Below are 19,690 nucleotides of genomic sequence, written 5' to 3' on the forward strand. Positions count from 1 at the left end.
CCCCTGCGACTGCCCCTCCGCTCGGTGACGACTCGAGCGAGGAGATGGTCCTGGAGCTCGTCGACGGCACCGCATACAGGGGCATCAGCTTCGGTGCGCCGGGAAAGAGCATTTCAGGAGAATGCGTCTTCCAGACGGGTGAGTGAGAGCGGCGGGCCTAGGGGAATCTGGCCTCCTTCTCGCTTTACATGCGCTCATGCTGACCGCACCGCTCGTCATTGTCTGCAGGCATGGTCGGCTACGTGGAGTCGCTCACCGACCCCTCGTACGAAGGTCAAATCCTCGTGCTCACTTTCCCGCTCGTGGGCAACTACGGTGTGCCCTCGCGCGAAGAGGCCGCCTCGTCCCTGAATGCCCTCCTCGCCTCGCCATTTGAGTCGAGCCGCATCCACATTGCCGGTCTCGTCATTGCATACTACAGCCACGACTTTAGCCACTTCATGGCCAAGTCGAGTCTGGCTCAATGGCTCAAGGAGAATGGCGTGCCGGCCATCTACGGCGTCGACACGCGCGCCCTGACAAAGCGAATCCGAAGCAAGGGCAGCATGCTCGGCAAGATGCTCACCCGCAAGCCCAACGCGCCCAAGCTCGTTGCAGGCGTCCCCGGCGGCGCTCTGCCAGAGGGCGAGGACGAATGGCGGTCACAGTACATCGATGTGTCCTTTGCCGATCCCAACGCCCTGAACCTTGTGGCTCGGGTCTCGTCCAAGAAGCCTCAGCTGTACACGCCCCAGAACACGGCGCCAGGCGGCTTCCGCGGCGCTGCCGCTGCGCCCCTCCTCCATCCCAGCGGCCGGCCCATTCGTGTTCTCGCCCTCGATGTGGGCATGAAGTACAACCAGATCCGCTGCTTCACCAGCCGAGGTGTCGAGCTGCGTGTCGTGCCATGGGACCACGACTTCTTCGATGCCAGCGTCGAGCCGGAACCGTTCGATGGTGTCTTTATCTCAAACGGCCCCGGTGACCCCACCAGCTGCGCTCCCACCATCGCAAGGCTGCAGAAGCTCATTGCGCTGCGAGGCACGAGCATGATGCCCATCTTTGGTATCTGTCTCGGCCACCAGCTCCTCGCCCTCGCCGCAGGTGCCCGCACCGAGAAGATGAAGTTCGGCAACCGCGGTCACAACATTCCCTGCAACGACCAGCTCTCGGGACGCTGCTACATCACCAGCCAGAACCACGGTTTCGCAGTCGATGGCGCTTCGCTGCCGGTAGGCTGGAAGGAGCTCTTTGTCAATGCCAACGACGGCTCCAACGAAGGCATCTACTGCACCGACGGACCCTTCTTCTCGGTTCAATTCCACCCGGAGAGCACCCCCGGTCCCAGAGACACCGAGTTCCTCTTTGATGTCTTTATTCGCTCCGTCGTCGACTGCGCTGCCGTCAAGGGCGCCACCGCTGCACCAACTCCCCAGACGATGTTGCCTCCTGTCAAGTTTATCGGAGGCGACGCAGGCGAGAACGCGGCAAAGACGCCCCGCGTGCACTGCCGCAAGGTCCTCGTTCTTGGCTCTGGAGGTCTGAGCATCGGCCAGGCCGGCGAGTTTGACTACAGCGGTAGCCAGGCCATCAAGGCGCTTAAAGAGGAGGGCATCTACACTGTTCTCGTCAACCCAAACATTGCGACGATCCAGACGTCGAGCGGTCTGGCCGACAAGGTCTACTTCCTCCCCGTCACGCCCGAGTTCGTGCTCAAGGTCGTCAAACACGAGAGGCCCGACGGCATCTACTGCACCTTTGGCGGTCAGACGGCACTCAATGTCGGCATCAAGATCAAGGACGACCTTGTTCAGATGGGCGTCAAGATTCTCGGCACGCCCATCGACACCATCATTACCACTGAGGACAGAGACTTGTTTGCGCGTGCGATGGAGGAGATCGGAGAGAAGTGCGCTCCCAGCGCCAGTGCGACGACATGGGAAGAGGCCCTCGCGGCCAGCAAGAACATCGGCTTCCCCGTCATTGTTCGAGCCGCCTTTGCTCTCGGTGGGCTTGGCAGTGGCTTTGCAAAGGACGAGGACGAGCTGTGGAAGCTTTGCCACGCCGCCTTTGCCAACAGTCCCCAGGTGCTCGTCGAGAAGAGCATGAAGGGCTGGAAGGAGGTCGAGTACGAAGTGGTGCGTGACTGCAGGAACAACTGCATCACTGTGTGCAACATGGAGAACTTCGACCCGCTCGGCATCCACACGGGTGACTCGATTGTCATTGCGCCGTCGCAGACCCTCGATGACCACGACTACAACATGCTCCGAACCACGGCCGTCAACGTGATCCGGCATCTCGGCGTCGTGGGCGAGTGCAACATCCAGTACGCGCTCAACCCGCACACGCGCGAGTACTGCATCATCGAAGTCAACGCCCGTCTCTCGCGGTCGTCTGCTCTCGCATCCAAGGCGACTGGATACCCGCTTGCGTTCATCGCCGCCAAGCTCGGTCTGAACATTCCCCTCAACGAGATCCGCAACTCAGTCACCCGCGAGACGTCGGCGTGCTTCGAACCGAGCTTGGACTACGTCGTGTGCAAGATTCCAAGGTGGGACCTGCGCAAGTTTGTCCGCGTCAGCTCCAAGCTGGGCAGCTCGATGAAGAGTGTGGGAGAGGTCATGAGCATTGGACGAACGTTTGAAGAGAGCATCCAAAAGGCCATTCGGGCCATCGACTTCCAGTTCGACGGCTTCAGCGTCAACGACTACGCCGCTGTCGAGGAGATTGACGAGGAGCTGGCCAACCCGACGGACAAGCGCATGTTTGCGATTGCTAATGCCCTGAACCTGGGCTACACCGTCGACCAGATCCACGCCGCCTCTTCCATCGACCGATGGTTCCTCCGCAAGCTTGCGGGCATCAACGATGCAGCAAAGGTGTTCTCAAAGTTCAACGCCTCGGAGCTGCCGCCGAGCATGCTCAGGCAGGCCAAGCAGCTCGGTTTCAGCGACAGGCAGCTTGCCAAGTGCCTTGGCAGCACCGAGCTCGCCGTCAGACGGCTGCGCCAGGAGCACGCCATCATGCCGTTTGTCAAGCAGATCGACACCGTCGCCGCCGAGTTCCCTGCCTTCACCAACTACCTCTACACGACGTACAACGCCGTCGAGCACGACGTCAAGTTCGAGGACAAGGGTGTCATGGTGCTGGGCTCGGGTGTGTACAGGATCGGATCATCGGTCGAGTTCGACTGGTGCGCCGTCCGCGCTATTCGCACGCTGCGCCAGCAAGGCTTCAAGACGGTCATGGTCAATTACAATCCCGAGACGGTGTCGACGGACTACGACGAGGCGGATCGCCTCTACTTTGAGAACATCTCCCTCGAGACGGTCCTCGACATCTACGACACGGAGCGGTCGTCGGGCGTCATCATCTCCATGGGTGGACAGACGCCCAACAACATCGCCCTGCCGCTGCACCGTCAGAACGTCAAGATCCTTGGCACGTCGCCCGAGATGATTGACATGGCCGAGAACCGGTACAAGTTCTCGCGGATGCTCGACAAGATTGGCGTTGACCAGCCTTTGTGGAAGGAGCTGACGAGCTTCGACGAGGCCCACGAGGCCTGCGCCAGGTTCGGCTACCCTGTCCTGGTGCGGCCCTCGTACGTGCTCAGTGGCGCGGCCATGAATGTCGTCTACTCGCCAGAGGACCTGAGCAGCTACCTGTCGCAGGCCACTGCCGTCAACAGGGAGCACCCCGTCGTCATCACCAAGTACCTCGAGGGCGCCAAGGAGATCGAGATGGATGCCGTGGCAAAGGACGGCAAGATGATGATGCACTACGTCTCGGAGCACGTCGAGAATGCAGGTGTGCACTCGGGAGATGCCACCCTCATCCTTCCCCCGCAGGACCTCGACCCCGAGACTGTGCGTAGGATCGAAGTGGCCACTTCCAAGATTGCCGCCTCGCTCCACGTCACGGGTCCCTTCAACATCCAATTCATTGCCAAGAACAATGAGATCAAGGTGATCGAATGCAACGTCCGTGCTGCTCGTTCGTTCCCCTTCGTCTCCAAGGTGACCGGCGTCGATGCTATCGAGATGGCAACGCGCGTCATGCTCGGCCTGCCCATCGATCCATACCCCAAGCTCAGCCTGCCACGCGACTACGTTGGCGTCAAGGTGCCTCAGTTCAGCTTCAGTCGACTGGCTGGTGCCGACCCGATCCTGGGCGTCGAGATGGCTTCGACCGGTGAAGTGGCCTGCTTTGGTCGGACAAAATACGAGGCCTACCTCAAGGCCATGATTGCCTCTGGCATCCGTCTGCCCAAGCAGAACGTTCTGCTTTCGATCGGTAGCTTCAGCGAGAAGCAGGAACTCCTGCCCTCGGTGCGAACGCTCCACCAGCTCGGCTTCACCCTCTACGGCTCGTCTGGCTCGGCAGACTTCTACAGCGAGCAGGGTGTCCCCGTCATTCACCTCGAGGCCCTTCCCGAGGACGACGACTGGCGCGGCGGCGAAGAGAACACAAAGGCTTCCTACTCGCTCCTGAGCCATCTCACCCAAGGTCTCAGCTCCCTCTTCATCTCGCTGCCCAGCAAGAACAAGTACCGCCGTCCGGTCTCGTTCACCTCGATGGGCTACCGTGCCCGAAGGCTGGCAATTGACAGGTCCATTCCTCTGATCACAAACGTCAAGAACGCCAAGTTGTTCGTCGAGGCCTTGGCTCGGCACCGCAAGCTTGGGTCGACGTTTGAGATCTCGCCGGTCGACTTCAAGACGAGCCACACCATCCACACGTTCCCTGGTCTCATCAATGTCGGAGCATTCGTGCCCACGCTCTCTGACAATGTTGTCGGCGCTCGTGAGGTTGCTGAGCTCACGCAAGCCTCCCTCGCCGGCGGCTTTACGGCAGTGCAGCTGCTGCCCATCGGTCTGCGGACGAGCATCACCGATGAGACATCGCTGGCGGTTGCCGAGGCCAAGATTCCCGGCGTGGCGCACTGCGACGTTTCGTTGTCCCTGGCGGCAACGTCGGACAACGCCGAGAAGATCGTTGACCTCTCTGAGCGGACGCAGTCGCTGCTCGTCTCGTTCGAGACGCTGGGCAGCGACGTCGGCAAGGCCTCGGTCCTCTCTGCCCACTTTGCGAGCTGGCCCGCGTCTCGCCCGATTGTGACGGACGCCAAGGGCAACGATCTGGCATCTGCGCTGCTCCTGGCCAGCCTGCACAGTCGCAGTATCCACGTCACCGACGTTCGCCGCCGCGAGGACATGAACCTGATCGTGCTGAGCAAGGCCAAGGGCTTGCAGGTGACGTGCGACGTGGCCGTCTACGCGCTCTTCTTCTCGACGGAGATGTTCCCGCAGGCCACCTGCCTGCCATCGGACGCTGACCAACAGGCGCTCTGGGACAACCTCGAGAGCATTGACGTCTTCTCGATCGGAAGCACTCCGTACAAGCTCGCACTCGAGCTGGGCGAGGTTGCCTCGGCAAAGTCGGGTGTCGAAGAGACGTTGCGACTCCTCCTCGACGCCGTCAACGAGCGGAGGCTGACGCTCGATGATATTGAGGCGCGGATGTACACCAACGTGCGTGACATCTTCAAGCTTCAAGAGCAGCCCAACACCAGCGTCGAAGTCGAGGTCGACCGACCCGCGGCATTTGTCAAGCGTCCCTACTGGTCTCCGCTCGACTCCAGGGCGACGATGGGTTCGGTCCACCGAGTCATTGTGCGCGACCGGACCGTTGTTGTCGACGGCGAGGGCCTTTCGAACGGTACGCTTGGCCTCAATGTCTCGAGCGTTTCGGGCGGTGGCGCCCCGGCCAGGACGAGGCAGCCCTCGCTCACGACGAGCGTCGGCGCGCTCCAGGCCGCCGCCAATCGGCGTGTGTCGTTCTCGACTGAGACGCCCCGCTTTGGACCATCCTCGGCAATCGAGCCACCGTCGTCGCCCACCTCGATGGCTTTGGGAGCTGTCAGGTCGCCGGTGCTGGGCGCCGCAGAGCTGTCGCAGCCTCGGCCCTCGACGAGCCTCATGTCTGCATTCAGCGACCTCAACGCCTCCTCGTCGACTGGTGTCGCTGCGCCCAACGGAGTCTCGGCACTGCTCTCTGCTGACCAGCAGGAGATGCGTCTGCCCACGCTGCGCAGCATGGCTCTTCAACACCCGACCTTCAACCGCCGTCACATTCTCTCGGTGCGCCAGTTCAACCGTGACGACCTGCACGCCCTCTTCACCGTTGCTCAAGAGATGAGGCACCTTGTCGAGCGACACGGCTCCGTGGACATTCTTCGTGGCAAGGTGTTGTGCAACCTCTTTTACGAGGAGAGCACCCGGACCAGTGCCTCATTTGAGGCAGCCATGATCCGCTGCGGTGGTCAGGTCGTCTCGGTCAACACTTCGAGGTCGAGCGTGGTCAAGGGTGAGACGCTGGCCGACACGGTCCGGACGCTGGGTTGCTACGGCGACGCCGTCGTGCTCCGCCACCCGGCAAAGGGCAGCGCCCAGGAGGCAGCCAAGTTCTCCCCTGTGCCCATCCTGAATGCTGGCGACGGCATCGGCGAGCACCCTACGCAAGCCCTGCTGGACGTCTTTACGATCCGAGAAGAGCTCGGCACGGTGAGCGGCCTCACCGTCGGGCTGATCGGTGACCTCAAGCACGGCCGGACGACGCACTCGCTCGCAAGGCTCTTGTCGCTGTACGGCGTCACGCTCGTCTACATCTCGCCTCCCTCGCTGGCCATGCCCCGCGAAGTCATTGAGGAGCTGTCGAAGCGCGGCATCGCTCAGCACGAGACGTCGAGCCTGGAAGATGCGCTCCCGCTGCTCAACGTCGCCTACTGCACCCGCATCCAGCAGGAGCGCTTCGAGAGCGTCGAGGCGTACGAGGCCGTCAAGAACTCGTACCTCGTCAACAACGACTTGCTCTCTCGCAGGGCCAAGGACGACCTTTGCATCCTGCACCCCTTGCCCAGAAACGCAGAGCTGGCTCAGGACGTCGACTTTGACTACCGCCGCGCCGCTTACTTCAGACAGATGCGGTACGGTCTCTTTGTCAGGATGGCCCTCCTCACCATGGTGCTCTCCTCTTCGGACTATGCGCGATGAAGACCCAACCTCGCCATATATAACTTAGAAAAAGAAAAGAATGTATCAACTGAAAGATTCCATGCTTCGTAGCGATGCCTAGAGAACTATATTTTCGATGGAACTCTCTTATCGGGAGGAGGGCGGGGAATTGTTCAGCAAGAATAGGTGCCGTATCTTGAAAGTGGCCCGTGCGTTAGACCCGCGCAGGAGAAAAAAAAAAACTGATTGCCGGAGCGAAACACCGACTGACCTGACCCTTTCAAGAGAGAGAGAGAGGAGCTAGCTAGGCTGCTGACTTGGTGTGGGAGCTGGACGGGCACCGGGCTATCTTGGCCCCCATCCTCTTCTTTTCCTTCCATCCCTTTTCCGCAGCTGGCTCGCTGAACTGACTCCTCTTGGACACCTGGGGTGATCCATCTCGCCCTCTTCTTCGAGTGGACGCTCGTCTTCTTGGTGAGCCTCCTGCGCACGAGCCCTGTGGGGCCAACCATTCCGAGCGGGGACCCGGTGAGATAGCAACGTTGGTGCTGAAAAGAAGGCAACCCTGCTCACACACACACTCTCTCACACACTCTTTGCATCGTTCCACCATTCCATCAGGCAAACAACAACCGTGCTCCGTTGAGGGCTGCCAACGCATGCACCACAGAGCAAGAGACAATGTCGCACCGGCCCCTTGTCTTGCAGATCCGCGCCCGGGGCCAACGTTATGCACGGCTTGTGGCCGTAGACGGAGGAGCGTCGACTGCCACGCCCACATCTTTTGAGACCGTCCGGACAAAGGTCCACGATGCGTTCTGTGTCGGCGGCAAGCTCGAGGACGGCGCAGAAGGCTATGCGCTCGCGTACCTCGATAAGGACTATGGAGACGAGGTGGCCATTGCAAGCGAGGAGGAGTGGCAAGCATACATGTTGCTCGCTGGCGGCGAGTCAGCAGAGCAAGCACCAGCGGTGGTGAGGCGGTTTGACTGGGTGCCTCTTAGGGAACTTGGCGTTGGCGACCGGAAGGACGCTATCTCGGCTAGGTCGTCCAGCAGGCAGACGGTGCCTACGATAGGACATCAAAACCCTTATAGTGCCTTACCAGTCAAGAACAAGGTGGGAGAGCAGGCGACGAAGCAAAGTCAACAATCCACACCGGCGCAAGAGCCACCCGCACCGCCACAGTACGCTTTCCAGAGCATTGAGCCTCAGAAGGTGGGAGACCGAGAGGAGCGATTGAGAAAGGAGAACGAGATGCGTAGAAACTTCGAGCAGCAAATGGCTCAAGTACATAACGGGAGACAGGAACAGACGCAAGACGAGCAAGAGCCGCAGGCAACGACAGGCAACGATGAGGCCAGAGACGAGGAGCCTAAAGAGATGACGGCCTTCGAGCGCATGATGGCGCGTAGCAGAGCGCAGGGAGAAGCATTGAATCACACCTTTGGAACGCTGCAGGCCAGAAGGGCTGGTAATGCGCCGACGCCGCGACAAGAGGAAGTGCAGCAGCAGGCTGCGCCAGTCGACGAAAGCGCATCTCACACAACCTCGCATGATTCGGCGCCACAACCTCGGGAAGGATCAAAAAGCAATGACGACAGAGTCGACAAGCAGAACGAGTATCTTGCTGACCGCTGGCTGGAGAGACTCCAGCAAATGGGACACGGAGGCCAGTCAAGCCCGTATGCCAGGTTGAGAGGCGACAAGGCTAGACAGCAAAGCCAAGAGGGCGAAGCCAGTCTCCAAGAGTGAGCATCTCCTCTGCTGCTTTTCCTTGCTGATAAGAAAGATGATCTGCTTGCGCGTGCTCTGGAGTGTCTTTGTATGCTGGGGTGGGAATACGAATTGGCGGCTGCTTGTGTCGGAGGGTCTGCTTCATCTTCACTCTACCCTACCCTTACCTTTCTGTTCCTTACTTCTTGCTTGATCTTGTCTTTCCTCTCTCTCTTCTCCTCTACTGTTTGGAGCGAGCTGACAGAAGCCTATCTGTGTCTGGCTCCCTCCAGCCCAACTACGAGCTCGCACACCTCGCTTCGCTTTGAACAGCCTACGTCGAGCGAGGTTGAAGGCTACCAGATCATCTCTCCTGCCGACAGGCCACCACAGCAGCCATCTGCCATACCCATGATGGTACCTCGTGTCCCTTCTTATCCTGACGTAGTGGATACAGCGGCGGAGTTCCAAACGGCACACATCGAGACTCAGGTCGGACAGCAGCATCAGCCTCAGTGGCAACCGTTTCCCTCCGTGAGCAGACCGCCGAGCAGACAGGACGGCAGCCGTCCTTCGAGTACTTTCCGGTCTCGGGCCTCGTCGAGCGGCGTTCCATTTCTTGGTAATCAGCAGGGTGGAAGAAGTGGCAGTATATTGTCGCTGAGGGCCATAAGTGGTGCGGTGGTGCGGACAAACGCAGCTCATGTCGCCGCGAATGAACCTTCCTCTTCTGTCGTCCCGGGATCCTCAGCCGCGTCCGCAACCGACGAGGGCGTTTTGGGCGGGACAGAAACGCCGAACCGTTTCGGAAGCTTTGGACGGCGCTATAAGGGCAAATCGTCTGCCTTGTCCTCATCGCGAAGTAGGAAGCTGAGCGTCCGGAGCCTTACTGAGGCCCTCTTGCACAAAGCTCCTGCTTCCTCCGCTTCATCCTTGGCTTTCTCTTCGGAAGAGGCCTCGTCATCAGCAGCGGCATCCACGTCGGAGCAGCGTCCGAGGATGCATGCGAGGCATTTGAGCTGGAAGGGCCTCACTCGAGATGTGGGTGCGATGAAAAACAGTCTTCTTTCGTCGAAGGGGCCCATAAACGCGAGGGACCACGACAGCAGCAGCACCGTTGCGTCTGTTTCTCATCTACAGGGCGCGGACACAGCTACTGAGAGGAAGAATTTAGAGGTGGGGGAACAAGGCGGCCCTGGAGACATCGAGCCAGATACCGCGCAAGCTTCTCAGCCAATGGAAAGAAGGGGTGATAACGCTGCCGACAAAAGTAGACCGTCACTTTTGCGCGCTTCTCAAAGCGCTCCGCTTTCGGCCACAGCCGTCAATCTAACTCCTGCTGGCGGCATCACGCTTCACATCTCAAGCGTCGGCCGCTTCCCTGCCGTTCACCGAAACTCGTTGTCCGGCGATGCCCTTGGAAACACGCCAGTGCCCAAAGATCTTTTCGACCTGATGCTTCCTCGTGAACTTCGGGTGGCCTGCATGCGCGCTCTTGTCCGGCTCCACGAAGAAGAGCACGACAGGCTCGTTGAGACGGGGCAGTGGCGCGGCAACCGAGCTCGTCAAGCAAGGCACTACGGTCGGGAAGCGGCGATGCGCGAGCTTGTTCGCCTGAGCAGAGTGTCCAAGACGTGGCACTCACTTCTCTTTGACGGCCAGCTCTGGAGCGAGGTTGACGCGAGCCTCGTCGCGGGCATGTCCAACGGAACGCTGCTGAGGATCGTAAAGAATTCTGGCGCATTTGTCAAGCACCTAAGCCTCTCCGGAAGGGCGGAATTGGAGGCTAACACGATCGCTGCGCTGGGTACGCAGCAAAGGAACAGCCCTTCTTCCCCTTCGTCCCATCGACCGGCAAGGGACGTGGTCATTGCCACGGGACGGAAGCGGGCGACGAGGAAGCTCAGCTTGCTCAACGAAAAGGAGCAGCTCTCGCTGCTTGGGCTTGCGACTTCGCTATCGTCTTTAACAACGATCAATCTGCAGGGATGCAAGACCCTTACGAGTCGAGCACTTCATCATCTCCTCGTTCGTACACCCAATTTAGGCCAAGCATTGTTGGCCGACGTCCCAGCGGTGACGAATGAGTCGTTGGTATTGCTGGGCGTCACCGTACCAAAGCTTACCAAGCTGGACATCTCGAGGTGTGCAAACGCTACCGCGAGCGGCTTGATGAACTTCCTTCTAGCGGCGCAGCAACAAACCTACCTGGAGAGGGAGCAAGAGCACCAGCACGAGTACGGTGTACAGCATCAGCAGCTGCGTCTGAGCGAGCTCCACTGTCCAGGATTGCTAGGGGTCGACGAAACCCTGTTGGCGACAATGGGGCAGGCACTCCCGGAGCTTCGTTCTCTGGACCTTAGCTACTGCCTTGGCCTGCGAGACAGTGCCATCGAAGCATTTGTCGCTCACTCTGGACCCGTCAAGATCTCTTCTCTCAAAGGAAAGTCTGTTATCAACGGACAGCGACACCATCACCGCGAAACGCTGCTCGAAGGTTCGTACGTCAGCCTCACGCCCCGTCAAGCCGGTGGCAACATCGCGTCGGACGACATTCACTACCGGCGACTCTTTCCACAGCTTGGCCATCTGAATCTCTCTTCTTGCCGACACCTTACGGACCGAGCTTGCACGCTCCTGGCCCATGCCGTGCCCCAGCTCGAGATCCTGGAAATGGCCAACATCGGTGCAGGGATCAAAGATGCAGGCCTCGTCCGTCTCTTCGAGACAACGCCAAAGATCCGAATGGTGGATCTCGAGGGTGCGACGGACATCACGGCACTGACGATGGAGGCCATCACACCGGAGGCAGCCTATGTCGAGTCACTGGGACTCGATCCAGAGGGAATGGGCGATGGATCGAACGCAACGGGCGGGACAGGAGCTGGAGGGGTTGCCGTTGGTGGTCTTGGCCTGAGGAGCGCGGCGAGGAGAAGCCTGCGGCGTGCTTTGGCAATTGAGCACCAGCCCGACACATCTGCTTCGGCGACAGTAGGACGCCGAAGCTACCGTCAAAGCATCCCCCCACCAGGCTCGCAGTTGACGCACCTCGTCATTTCGCACGCCAACCTTGTCGATGCGGCTAGCTTGCTTCAGCTGATTCGACGTTGCCCCAAGCTGATCCATCTCGAGGCCGACGACACACGAGCCAACGAGGCCGTCGCACGAGAATTTGTCATGCTGGCGCGCGAGAGGCATAAGCGCGGCAGCTATATCAGCCTGGTTGACTGCAGGGGTCTGACGCTGGCCGTGAATCGGGAGCTGAACTCATGCGCGGCAATTCGACCCCGGCAGGGCATGAGGGGCCATAGATGGGCCAAAGATCTGGCCATCACGTACGAGGATCCTGATGTGGACCCTTTTGCAGCAAATTCAACCACAGATGATGCTGGCACATCGCAGCAGGAGGGCACGTCAGGCAGTGCTCCCTCCCCATCGACTTCCCGACATCGAGGCGGCAACCAGGAACTGGCGCTGCAGTCGCTGTCGACTTACGGCGAATGTGAGCCGGACATGGTCGTCTTCAAGAGCTTCTGGGGCTGGGAAGCCGTCGATGTACGCTTGAAAGCAAGAAAGAAACTCGAGGCGAAGAGGAGCCTCTCTAGCTCGCAATCAAGGAGCGCTTCCATCTCTGCCGTCCTGGGGCTGGGGCTGGGCATAGGCATCGTTACTGGCACTCGCGAAGCAGGACATTATGACGAGGAGAACGGTGGAGATGGCCAACAGCAGCAGCAGCAGCAGCAGGGGCAACCACAGAGGTGGGGGAGGCTTTCGACTAACCTCTTGACACCTGGCGACGAGGCAGACGATGCCCGTGGCTGCCTCATCATGTAAGTCTCACAATTAGGCCCTCTTGTGTATTGTACATCTACCCTCTCCGCCAATAGCGCTCCCACATCTATCTTCTGTATCTTCACATGTATTTTCGCCATCCTTTGAGGATCACACACCTCTCTTTCCACTGTATATCTCTTTTCTTGGTTGTCAAACCAATCTCTTTTATTGCTTTTTCCCACCATCGGCAGACGCTATGTTGCTATTTGCCGCATGTAGGGCAGCCGCTGCAGACTGAATGGGTGAGTACTCTTGCGGGACGTCGAGACCAACGCGATTCGCCGTCGCTTTAATATGCTCGGCGTTGGACTTCCCGTAGACGGGATTGTATCGGGAGAGGAGTTCCTGTCGCGATTGCCTCTTCTCTGTCAGCACTGCGTTTCGTCTCTCTCGTCGCCTCCCCTCCGTCTCTCTCGTCGCCTCCCCTCTGAAGACGAATTTGAAGGAGAGACTCACAGCATGGATCCTGCCATGTTGAAGCATCAAGTGCAGATTCTCCATCCGCTTCCTCGCATGTGCGGCATCGTCTGCGTCGGCTCCGGAGCCGGAGGAAAAGATGGTGCGGAGGTAGGTGGGCAGCGGCTCGGCGCGCCTAGCCTGGTTTGGTCTTGAGTGCACTGACTGAAAACAAAATCGCTAAGTCCTCCGGGCAGCTATCATGTTGTACAAAGCTGGCACTCACCCCTCGCCGGATCTCGCGGGAGATAGACCGGAAGAGCTTGCGCGCTTCCGCAGGTGCCGACGACATTGTGCTGATCTCGCAGAAGGGAGGCCGAGAGAGCGAGCGCATGTCGCGCACTTAATCGGGTTTAAGATCTTTCCACGTGCTTTCTCTCTTGTCACACGGAAATCTCCTCCATTGCGACTATCGGGGTGGCGTGTGAACCCTATCACAAACAATACGACTGACCTACATAGACGCCCCAACTCTCCATCGCTGCTCCCCCTCGTCTTCCTTCTTCTTCTACTACCTCCTCTTGCTCGGCCCCGGTCGAGCTGAACGCATTCAATCTTCGCCCCTCCGTTGGCCCTGGTGCGTCGTAGACGGAAAAAGAGAGAGAAATTGGCGCCTCTTGCGAATTAGCGCCCGCGCCTCCGGGGTTTGCCTCTCGTCTGTCCCTCGCCCTTCCGCCTTTCGCGCCCCCGCCTCGCCCCTCACAGCCTTCCTTTGAGGGCTTTACCGCGTGTTCATAGACTACAGCGCACAGCTGTGCGCTTCTCCTTTCTCCTTGCCACCTTTCTTGGCCCTCGATCTCGTTGTCATCGCCACAGGTTTCAGCTCATCGGTCGCGTGATCATCTTTCAAATTGGTACCCAGCTTCAATACACTTGGCGCACTCAGCATGTCATCCTCGCAGCGGTCAGCAGAGGACACGATGGACGAGGACGACATTGGTCTTTCCGACTACGAGGATTATGAGGATTACGACGACGAGGAGATGGACGTTTCGGGATCCTCGTCGGCCGCCTCGGTGGACGAGGAGGGGGCGCTCGAGGCTCTCGCTTCTTCCGATGCTGCGCTCGACGATGCAGGCTTCAACGAGAACGACGACGCAGGATTCAGCCAGGACTTGGTCAAGAGCGCCAAGAAACCCTATGAGGTCGAATACAAGGTACTCAATGTAGAGAGCATCGTCAAAGAGCAGAAGAAGGAGGTCGACCAGGTGGCGGGCATGTTTGTGATCAAGGTGAGACTTCTCACCTAATTTCCGTGCCTTTTGCAAGAGTTCCGTGCCTGAACCTGAACTCTGTCTGCCTGGATAGGATACCGATGCCGCTATTCTTCTGCGTCACTTCGGCTGGAACAAGGAGAAGCTCATCGAAAAGTACATGGATGTGCCTGAGAAGGTCAACGTCGAAGCTGGCGTGCACGAGGACCAGGCGAGGCCCAAGCTGCTCGAACTAGAAGACTTCACCTGCGACATTTGCTTCCAGTCGGCAGAGGACTTCAAGCCCAAAGCTGGCCAGAGCAAGCCTACCATCGAGACGCTCGCTCTCGCCTGCAGCCACCGCTTCTGCACAGACTGCTACCGGCAGTACCTCGAGCAGAAGATCAAGCTTGAAGGAGAGAGCAGACGGATACAATGTATGGAGGAGAAGTGTAACCTCGTCGTCGATGAAAAGACGGTAGGCCTTCTGGTGGCAGACGACATTCGCGAGAGGTGAGGAAAGAAAAATGGCCTACTTTGATGATCCCGGTCTGTCTAACCATCCCTTCTTGCAGATACAAGACTCTGCTCAATCGAACCTATGTTGACGATGCCCCGAGCTTGCGGTGGTGCCCAGCTCCAAACTGCGAGTACGCTGTGGAGTGCCATGTCGCTGGTGCAGCGTCGGGTGCCTCTGGCTCGCGAGGCACAGCGAAGCGACGAAAGCGAGACGTGCCGTCCGAGCGCATCGTTCCGACTGTGAAGTGTCTCTGCGGCTACTCGTTCTGCTTCGCATGCACCTACGAAGGCCATGCCCCGGCCGTCTGCGACGTGGTGAAGCTGTGGGTGCGCAAGTGCGAAGATGACAGCGAGACCGTGAGTGCGCCAACACCTGTGGGGGTCTTTTTCCCTGATGGATTGCTGACTCAATGATGAATATGCTAGGCGAATTGGATCCAGGCAAACACAAAAGAATGCCCAAAGTGCAGCTCGACAATCGAGAAGAATGGCGGGTGCAACCACATGACATGCCGCAAGTGCCGTTACGAGTGGTGTTGGATCTGCGCCGGTCCATGGTCAGAGCATGGAAACAGCTGGTACAACTGCAACCGCTTCGACGAAAAGAGTGGGACCGATGCCAGGGATGCCCAAGCCAAGTCGAGAATGTCGCTGGAGAGGTATCTCCACTACTTTAACAGATTCGCCAACCACGAGCAGTCGGCGCGCCTCGATCGAGACCTGTACAGCCGGACCGAGAAGAAGATGGAGGAGATGCAGTTGACATCGGACCTGACTTGGATCGAGGTCCAGTTCCTTAAGAAGGCAGTGGACACGGTGACAGAGTGCCGCATGACGCTCAAGTGGACTTACGCGATGGCCTACTACCTGGCCAGGGACAACATGACGGAGCTCTTTGAAGACAACCAGAGGGATCTCGAGCGGGCCGTTGAAGATCTTTCCGAGCAGCTCGAGAAGCCCATCGAGCGCGAGACGATTCCGAAGCTCCGGCAGAAGGTGACGGATCTGACTGTCTACGTCCAGCGCCGTCGTGAGATTATGCTCAGCGACACGGCCGAGGGTTTCAACGAGGGTAGATGGGCATGGAACACATCTTTTTAGTATCTCGTCTAATCATCAACGCATCTGTCCCTGGTCTTCTCTCATCGGCATCTTCATGTACCCTATCTGTCATTTCCACCTCTTCCACTCTTTGTTCGTAGTACTATCACATCATCGTTTTCATCATTGTCACTGTCATCATCATCTCATCATCATCACCATCATTGTCGTCACAATTGCCATTTTGCTCCCCAGAATGAATGCTTTCCCTCTTATCAATGAGACAGATGCGTTTCGAAAAAGTCCCGGCTTCCGAAGGAACGAAGAATCCCTACCGTTGAAACGACGTTTAGCTCGCTCTCTCCCCACGAGAAAGACGACGGGGGGAACGGAAGAAGGGGGGAAGATGCACGACTTTGTCTCGCACGTCCTGCGACGGTACTGGGAAGCGACGGGATGGAACAACCAGAACTCGTACATGTACCTGACATCAACGTCGAATGCCGTCCTGGACTTTAGCATTCCCACGGGCCTCTCTCTCTCCATCTCCGCCTCGCCCTCGCCGCCCTTCTTTACGACATACCGCCTTCGCGCGCTGCCAACGCTCTCCGGTGCACTCGGCTACATCTACGCCTCGACTGACGCCGATGCCCCGCCGCTGGACATTGGAGGCTCGTCGCGCGACGTGCGATTCAAGGACGTCGTGGAGCGCTTTCGCGTCATCGAGGCGCCAAAGACGCCCCAAGGAAAGGAGCCCGTCTGGCTTGCAGGCAAACGCATCGATGCAAGAGACTACCTCCTGTATGGCTGCATGCATGTGCCTACAGCCCGAGTCGATGCCCTCTATACCTCGCGGCTCTCGCCGACGTGGCAGCTTCTCGTCACGGCCATTTCCATGCCGCCAAGGAACTCCCCCTCTTCTTCTGCCTCGGCGGGTGCAGGCCACTATGCGGATAGAAGCGACATGAGTAATTCCGGTGCGCCTCCTCCATCGGCTGCCGCCTCTTCTCCTTCCACGCCACCGCCCGGTGCTACGAACCTGCAGATCAACCTGCAGCGCGACACTGGAAGGTGGTTTCAAGAATACAGCTACAGCGCAGACGACGCCCTCTGGGGCTTCCGCTTTCTCTACAACTTTGGCACGCCCGACTCTACCGCTAATTCCATAGATGCCATGCTCCAAGACCTAGGCAGCTTCTCGTCGTCGTCGTCGTCGCCAAGTGGAAGCGATTATACACGAAATGGGACAAAGGAGATGCACCGCGTCGACGAAGAGTCGGCGCTCGAGGCCGTCGTCGGTGGTGGCCTCCAAGGCCGCTTCAGTGTCGGCGCAGAGGTGTTCCTGAGCGCCGTCGAGAAGAGCGCGGGCATCTCGACAGGCGTTCGCTTCACCACGCTGCCCGACCCTCTTCCTTCTCCTGCCTCCTCTTCTTCTCTACCGTCGCCCCAAGCTGCGCCGTCTTCGAGCGACGGTACGCCGAGCCAGCCTCCGACAACGATCACGGCGACGCTGAATCCCATGATGGGGCATCTAAGCACTGCCTACGCAGCACGAATGACGAGAGACATTGTCGCATGCTCGCGCTTCGACTTCAATGTCTATTCGTACGACTCGGAACTTACGCTCGGCGCAGAGTACTGGTTGCGAAAATCGAAAAGGCAGGAAAGACAGGAGGAGCTTCAACAGACGCAGGATATGGTAGATGACGCGGGAGCAGATAGAGGCTCCTCTGCCTCCTTTCCACCGTGGAGGGCCATAGAAGACGACGCGGAGGGCGAGTCGAGCGTGCACGCGGGCGGCCTGGAACGCAATGTGGCCGCAAATGCTAGAGAGGAACTGGCGGCGAGAGAATTGACCCGAGAAGCTGGAGCGCTCTCGCTCAGGGAAGGTCCGTCAGGCACCGCCTCTTCGTCTCCAGCGACTTCCGCGACCGCGACAGCACCTCCCACGCCGACGCGTTCTTGGTCGCTTCGAGAAGAGATCCCAATCTATTCTGAGCTACCTCCGCCATCGCCCTCGGAGGGGGAGGAGCGGCAAGCACCCTCGCCGTGGCAATCCTCCCCCTCGTCTCTATTTTCCTCGTCCTCCTCTCTGTCATCGTCAGCCATCGGAGTTCTCAAGGCCAGGCTGTCGACGTCAGGCATCATCGCTTTGCTCTGGGAAGGACGCCTCCGGAACTGTCTCGTCAGCTTCGGCGTCAAGGCCGATCTCTCGCCCTCGCAGTATACCACCCAAAAGGACAGCGCGGGCGCCGGCAGTGGATTTGTGGGAGGGAGTAGCAAGCCACTCAGAGCCATTGGGCTCGATGTCCTGTACTTTAGCCAGACAAAAGAAGCCAGGTCGAGGGCCTCGTCGTGAATCTTATCATACCCACAGCCTGAAATGCAGTAGTCGAGAAGAGCGACGAGACTGGAAGGTTTACGAAAATGAATTTACAACAACGGGATGGTGGTACGTAGTGGGACGTAAAAGGGCTGAAAAAAGTCTCTTTTCGGTAAAGTAAGGACCTGTATCAGAAGGTAGGAGGAAGAAGGTGGTTACATGTGTCATCTAGAGAAGGGGAGAGAGGAAGTCGGTCGAGGTCAACATGATCTGCTAAAGGAAAAGGGGGCCAGGGGGTGTGCTTGTGGTATTGGTATCGCAGGAAAGGGTGGGCTTGTCCATCAGGACGCTCGGCAGAAACGGCCATTTTAGAGAACCATGAAACCGACGAGGGCGGCACCAGCAGCGAGGGCACTGGTGAAGACGGACAGAGAGAGCGACTTGGGAGCCGCGTCGGGGCTTCGCGAGCTCGTTGCGGAAGCAGCAGACGAGCTACCGGCGCCCGATGCCGAGCTAGCGGCACCAGAGGCGGCAGACGTAGCCGAGCCGGCAGCGCCCGAGGCACCAGACGAGGCAGATGCGCCGGTGCCCGTCGACTCAGCGCCGCTGGCAGTGCCAGTGCCGGTGGCGGACGCCGTGTCGGAGCCGGAGCCGGAGCCGGAGCCGGAGCCGGAGCCAGAGGCAGAGCCCGAGCTGGAGGCACCAGCACCAGCGTTGGCATTAGGCGTGGCCGTGGCGAGCTGCGAGAGGAGGCTCTGAGGAACGCCAATGTTGGAGCTCTGGTAGTTGCCCTCGAGGTAGCGCGAGATCTCCTGCGAGTAGGCGGACGTGAAGGAGCGAGCGCTGGAGATGAAGGAGCCGTCGCCGTTGTCGGCCTCGGAGAGGATCTCCTGGAGGCGGCTCGGCTGGACAGTGTAGAAGAAGGAAGCAGCGTCGGCGCTGTTCTCGGGGAAGTAACGTTTCTGTTTGGCGCAAGACATGTCAACGAGAGGCGCACTGAGGGAAATGGATGAGAGATAACTTACAGCGAGGGGAGCAGCAGTGGGAGCGGCGGCGAGGTCAGCGGCGCTGACGCTGGCGGCCATGGCCAGGGCGACGGAAGCGACAGTCAACTTCATCGTGAGTGATAGTGTGGAAAAAGACGGTGAAAAAGAGGGGGGACGGGTGGACAGGCGAGTGGATGGGTGGATGGATGAGCGGGAAAGGGGTGGGTGGAAGCCACTAGAGATAGACGGCACCTTTATAATGTTCCCGCAAACATCGGCCGTCGACCAAGACACTAATTATTACAGACAGCCGGAACAGGGAAAATTCACCAAATAGCGTATGTGCGGCCAGCCTACGTTCCTATGCTCAATTTTTTTTTCTTGGCTTCCTCTACATCCTTATCCTAGGCCTGTCACTTTGCAGCTGTTTCTTAGCTGAGCTCCGCTGTACTGATCCGAGGAGTGACTCCCGCCGCACAATTAGTGAGCAGGCGGTGAGGGATGCTGTCAAATTGCACCGGCGGTGATCGCCTCCTGGTTGGGGCCTCAGAGATTACTAGCTCCCACCCATTTCAACTTCCTCTGCATGTAGAATCTTCCGGGAGAATGAATGGCTCGGACCTA

At 58.9% G+C, this 19,690-nt stretch overlaps 6 protein-coding genes across 6 annotated transcripts; 4 read left to right on the top strand and 2 right to left on the bottom strand.

The window, feature by feature from the left end:
* Positions 1–44: 44 nt before the first annotated feature.
* FA10DRAFT_271172 (putative URA2-multifunctional pyrimidine biosynthesis protein) lies at positions 45–7,037 on the top strand (the record flags this gene model as incomplete). The annotated part of the gene is made up of 2 exons (XM_025523092.1): positions 45–138; positions 229–7,037. 2 exons carry the CDS (start codon positions 45–47, stop codon positions 7,035–7,037), a joined length of 6,903 nt encoding a protein of 2,300 aa, XP_025378465.1.
* A 230-nt stretch (positions 7,038–7,267) lies between these two features.
* Positions 7,268–12,678, top strand: FA10DRAFT_265137 (hypothetical protein). The gene is made up of 3 exons (XM_025520938.1): positions 7,268–7,526; positions 7,620–8,749; positions 9,008–12,678. Exons 2-3 carry the CDS (start codon positions 7,680–7,682, stop codon positions 12,546–12,548), a joined length of 4,611 nt encoding a protein of 1,536 aa, XP_025378466.1. The 5' UTR covers positions 7,268–7,526; positions 7,620–7,679; the 3' UTR covers positions 12,549–12,678.
* On the bottom strand, positions 12,563–13,334 carry FA10DRAFT_265138 (hypothetical protein). Its single transcript, XM_025520939.1, has 3 exons — positions 13,231–13,334; positions 13,005–13,169; positions 12,563–12,893 (listed from the first exon to the last, which is right to left on the bottom strand). Exons 1-3 carry the CDS (start codon positions 13,294–13,296, stop codon positions 12,714–12,716), a joined length of 411 nt encoding a protein of 136 aa, XP_025378467.1. The 5' UTR covers positions 13,297–13,334; the 3' UTR covers positions 12,563–12,713.
* Positions 13,335–13,621: 287 nt separating this feature from the next.
* On the top strand, positions 13,622–15,870 carry FA10DRAFT_63577 (putative ariadne-1 protein). Its single transcript, XM_025525619.1, has 4 exons — positions 13,622–14,236; positions 14,313–14,710; positions 14,773–15,073; positions 15,143–15,870. Exons 1-4 carry the CDS (start codon positions 13,892–13,894, stop codon positions 15,815–15,817), a joined length of 1,719 nt encoding a protein of 572 aa, XP_025378468.1. The 5' UTR covers positions 13,622–13,891; the 3' UTR covers positions 15,818–15,870.
* Positions 15,871–16,126: 256 nt separating this feature from the next.
* On the top strand, positions 16,127–18,144 carry FA10DRAFT_265140 (hypothetical protein). The gene has a single exon (XM_025520940.1). The coding sequence runs from the start codon at positions 16,164–16,166 to the stop codon at positions 18,114–18,116; it is 1,953 nt and encodes a 650-aa protein (XP_025378469.1). The 5' UTR covers positions 16,127–16,163; the 3' UTR covers positions 18,117–18,144.
* A 23-nt stretch (positions 18,145–18,167) lies between these two features.
* FA10DRAFT_299901 (hypothetical protein) lies at positions 18,168–19,278 on the bottom strand. Its single transcript, XM_025524769.1, has 2 exons — positions 19,106–19,278; positions 18,168–19,042 (listed from the first exon to the last, which is right to left on the bottom strand). Exons 1-2 carry the CDS (start codon positions 19,196–19,198, stop codon positions 18,449–18,451), a joined length of 687 nt encoding a protein of 228 aa, XP_025378470.1. The 5' UTR covers positions 19,199–19,278; the 3' UTR covers positions 18,168–18,448.
* Positions 19,279–19,690: the final 412 nt, after the last annotated feature.

The sequence above is a fragment of the Acaromyces ingoldii genome, assembly GCF_003144295.1.
Source record: "Acaromyces ingoldii strain MCA 4198 unplaced genomic scaffold FA10scaffold_2, whole genome shotgun sequence".
Classification (NCBI taxonomy): Eukaryota; Fungi; Basidiomycota; class Exobasidiomycetes; order Exobasidiales; family Cryptobasidiaceae; genus Acaromyces; species Acaromyces ingoldii.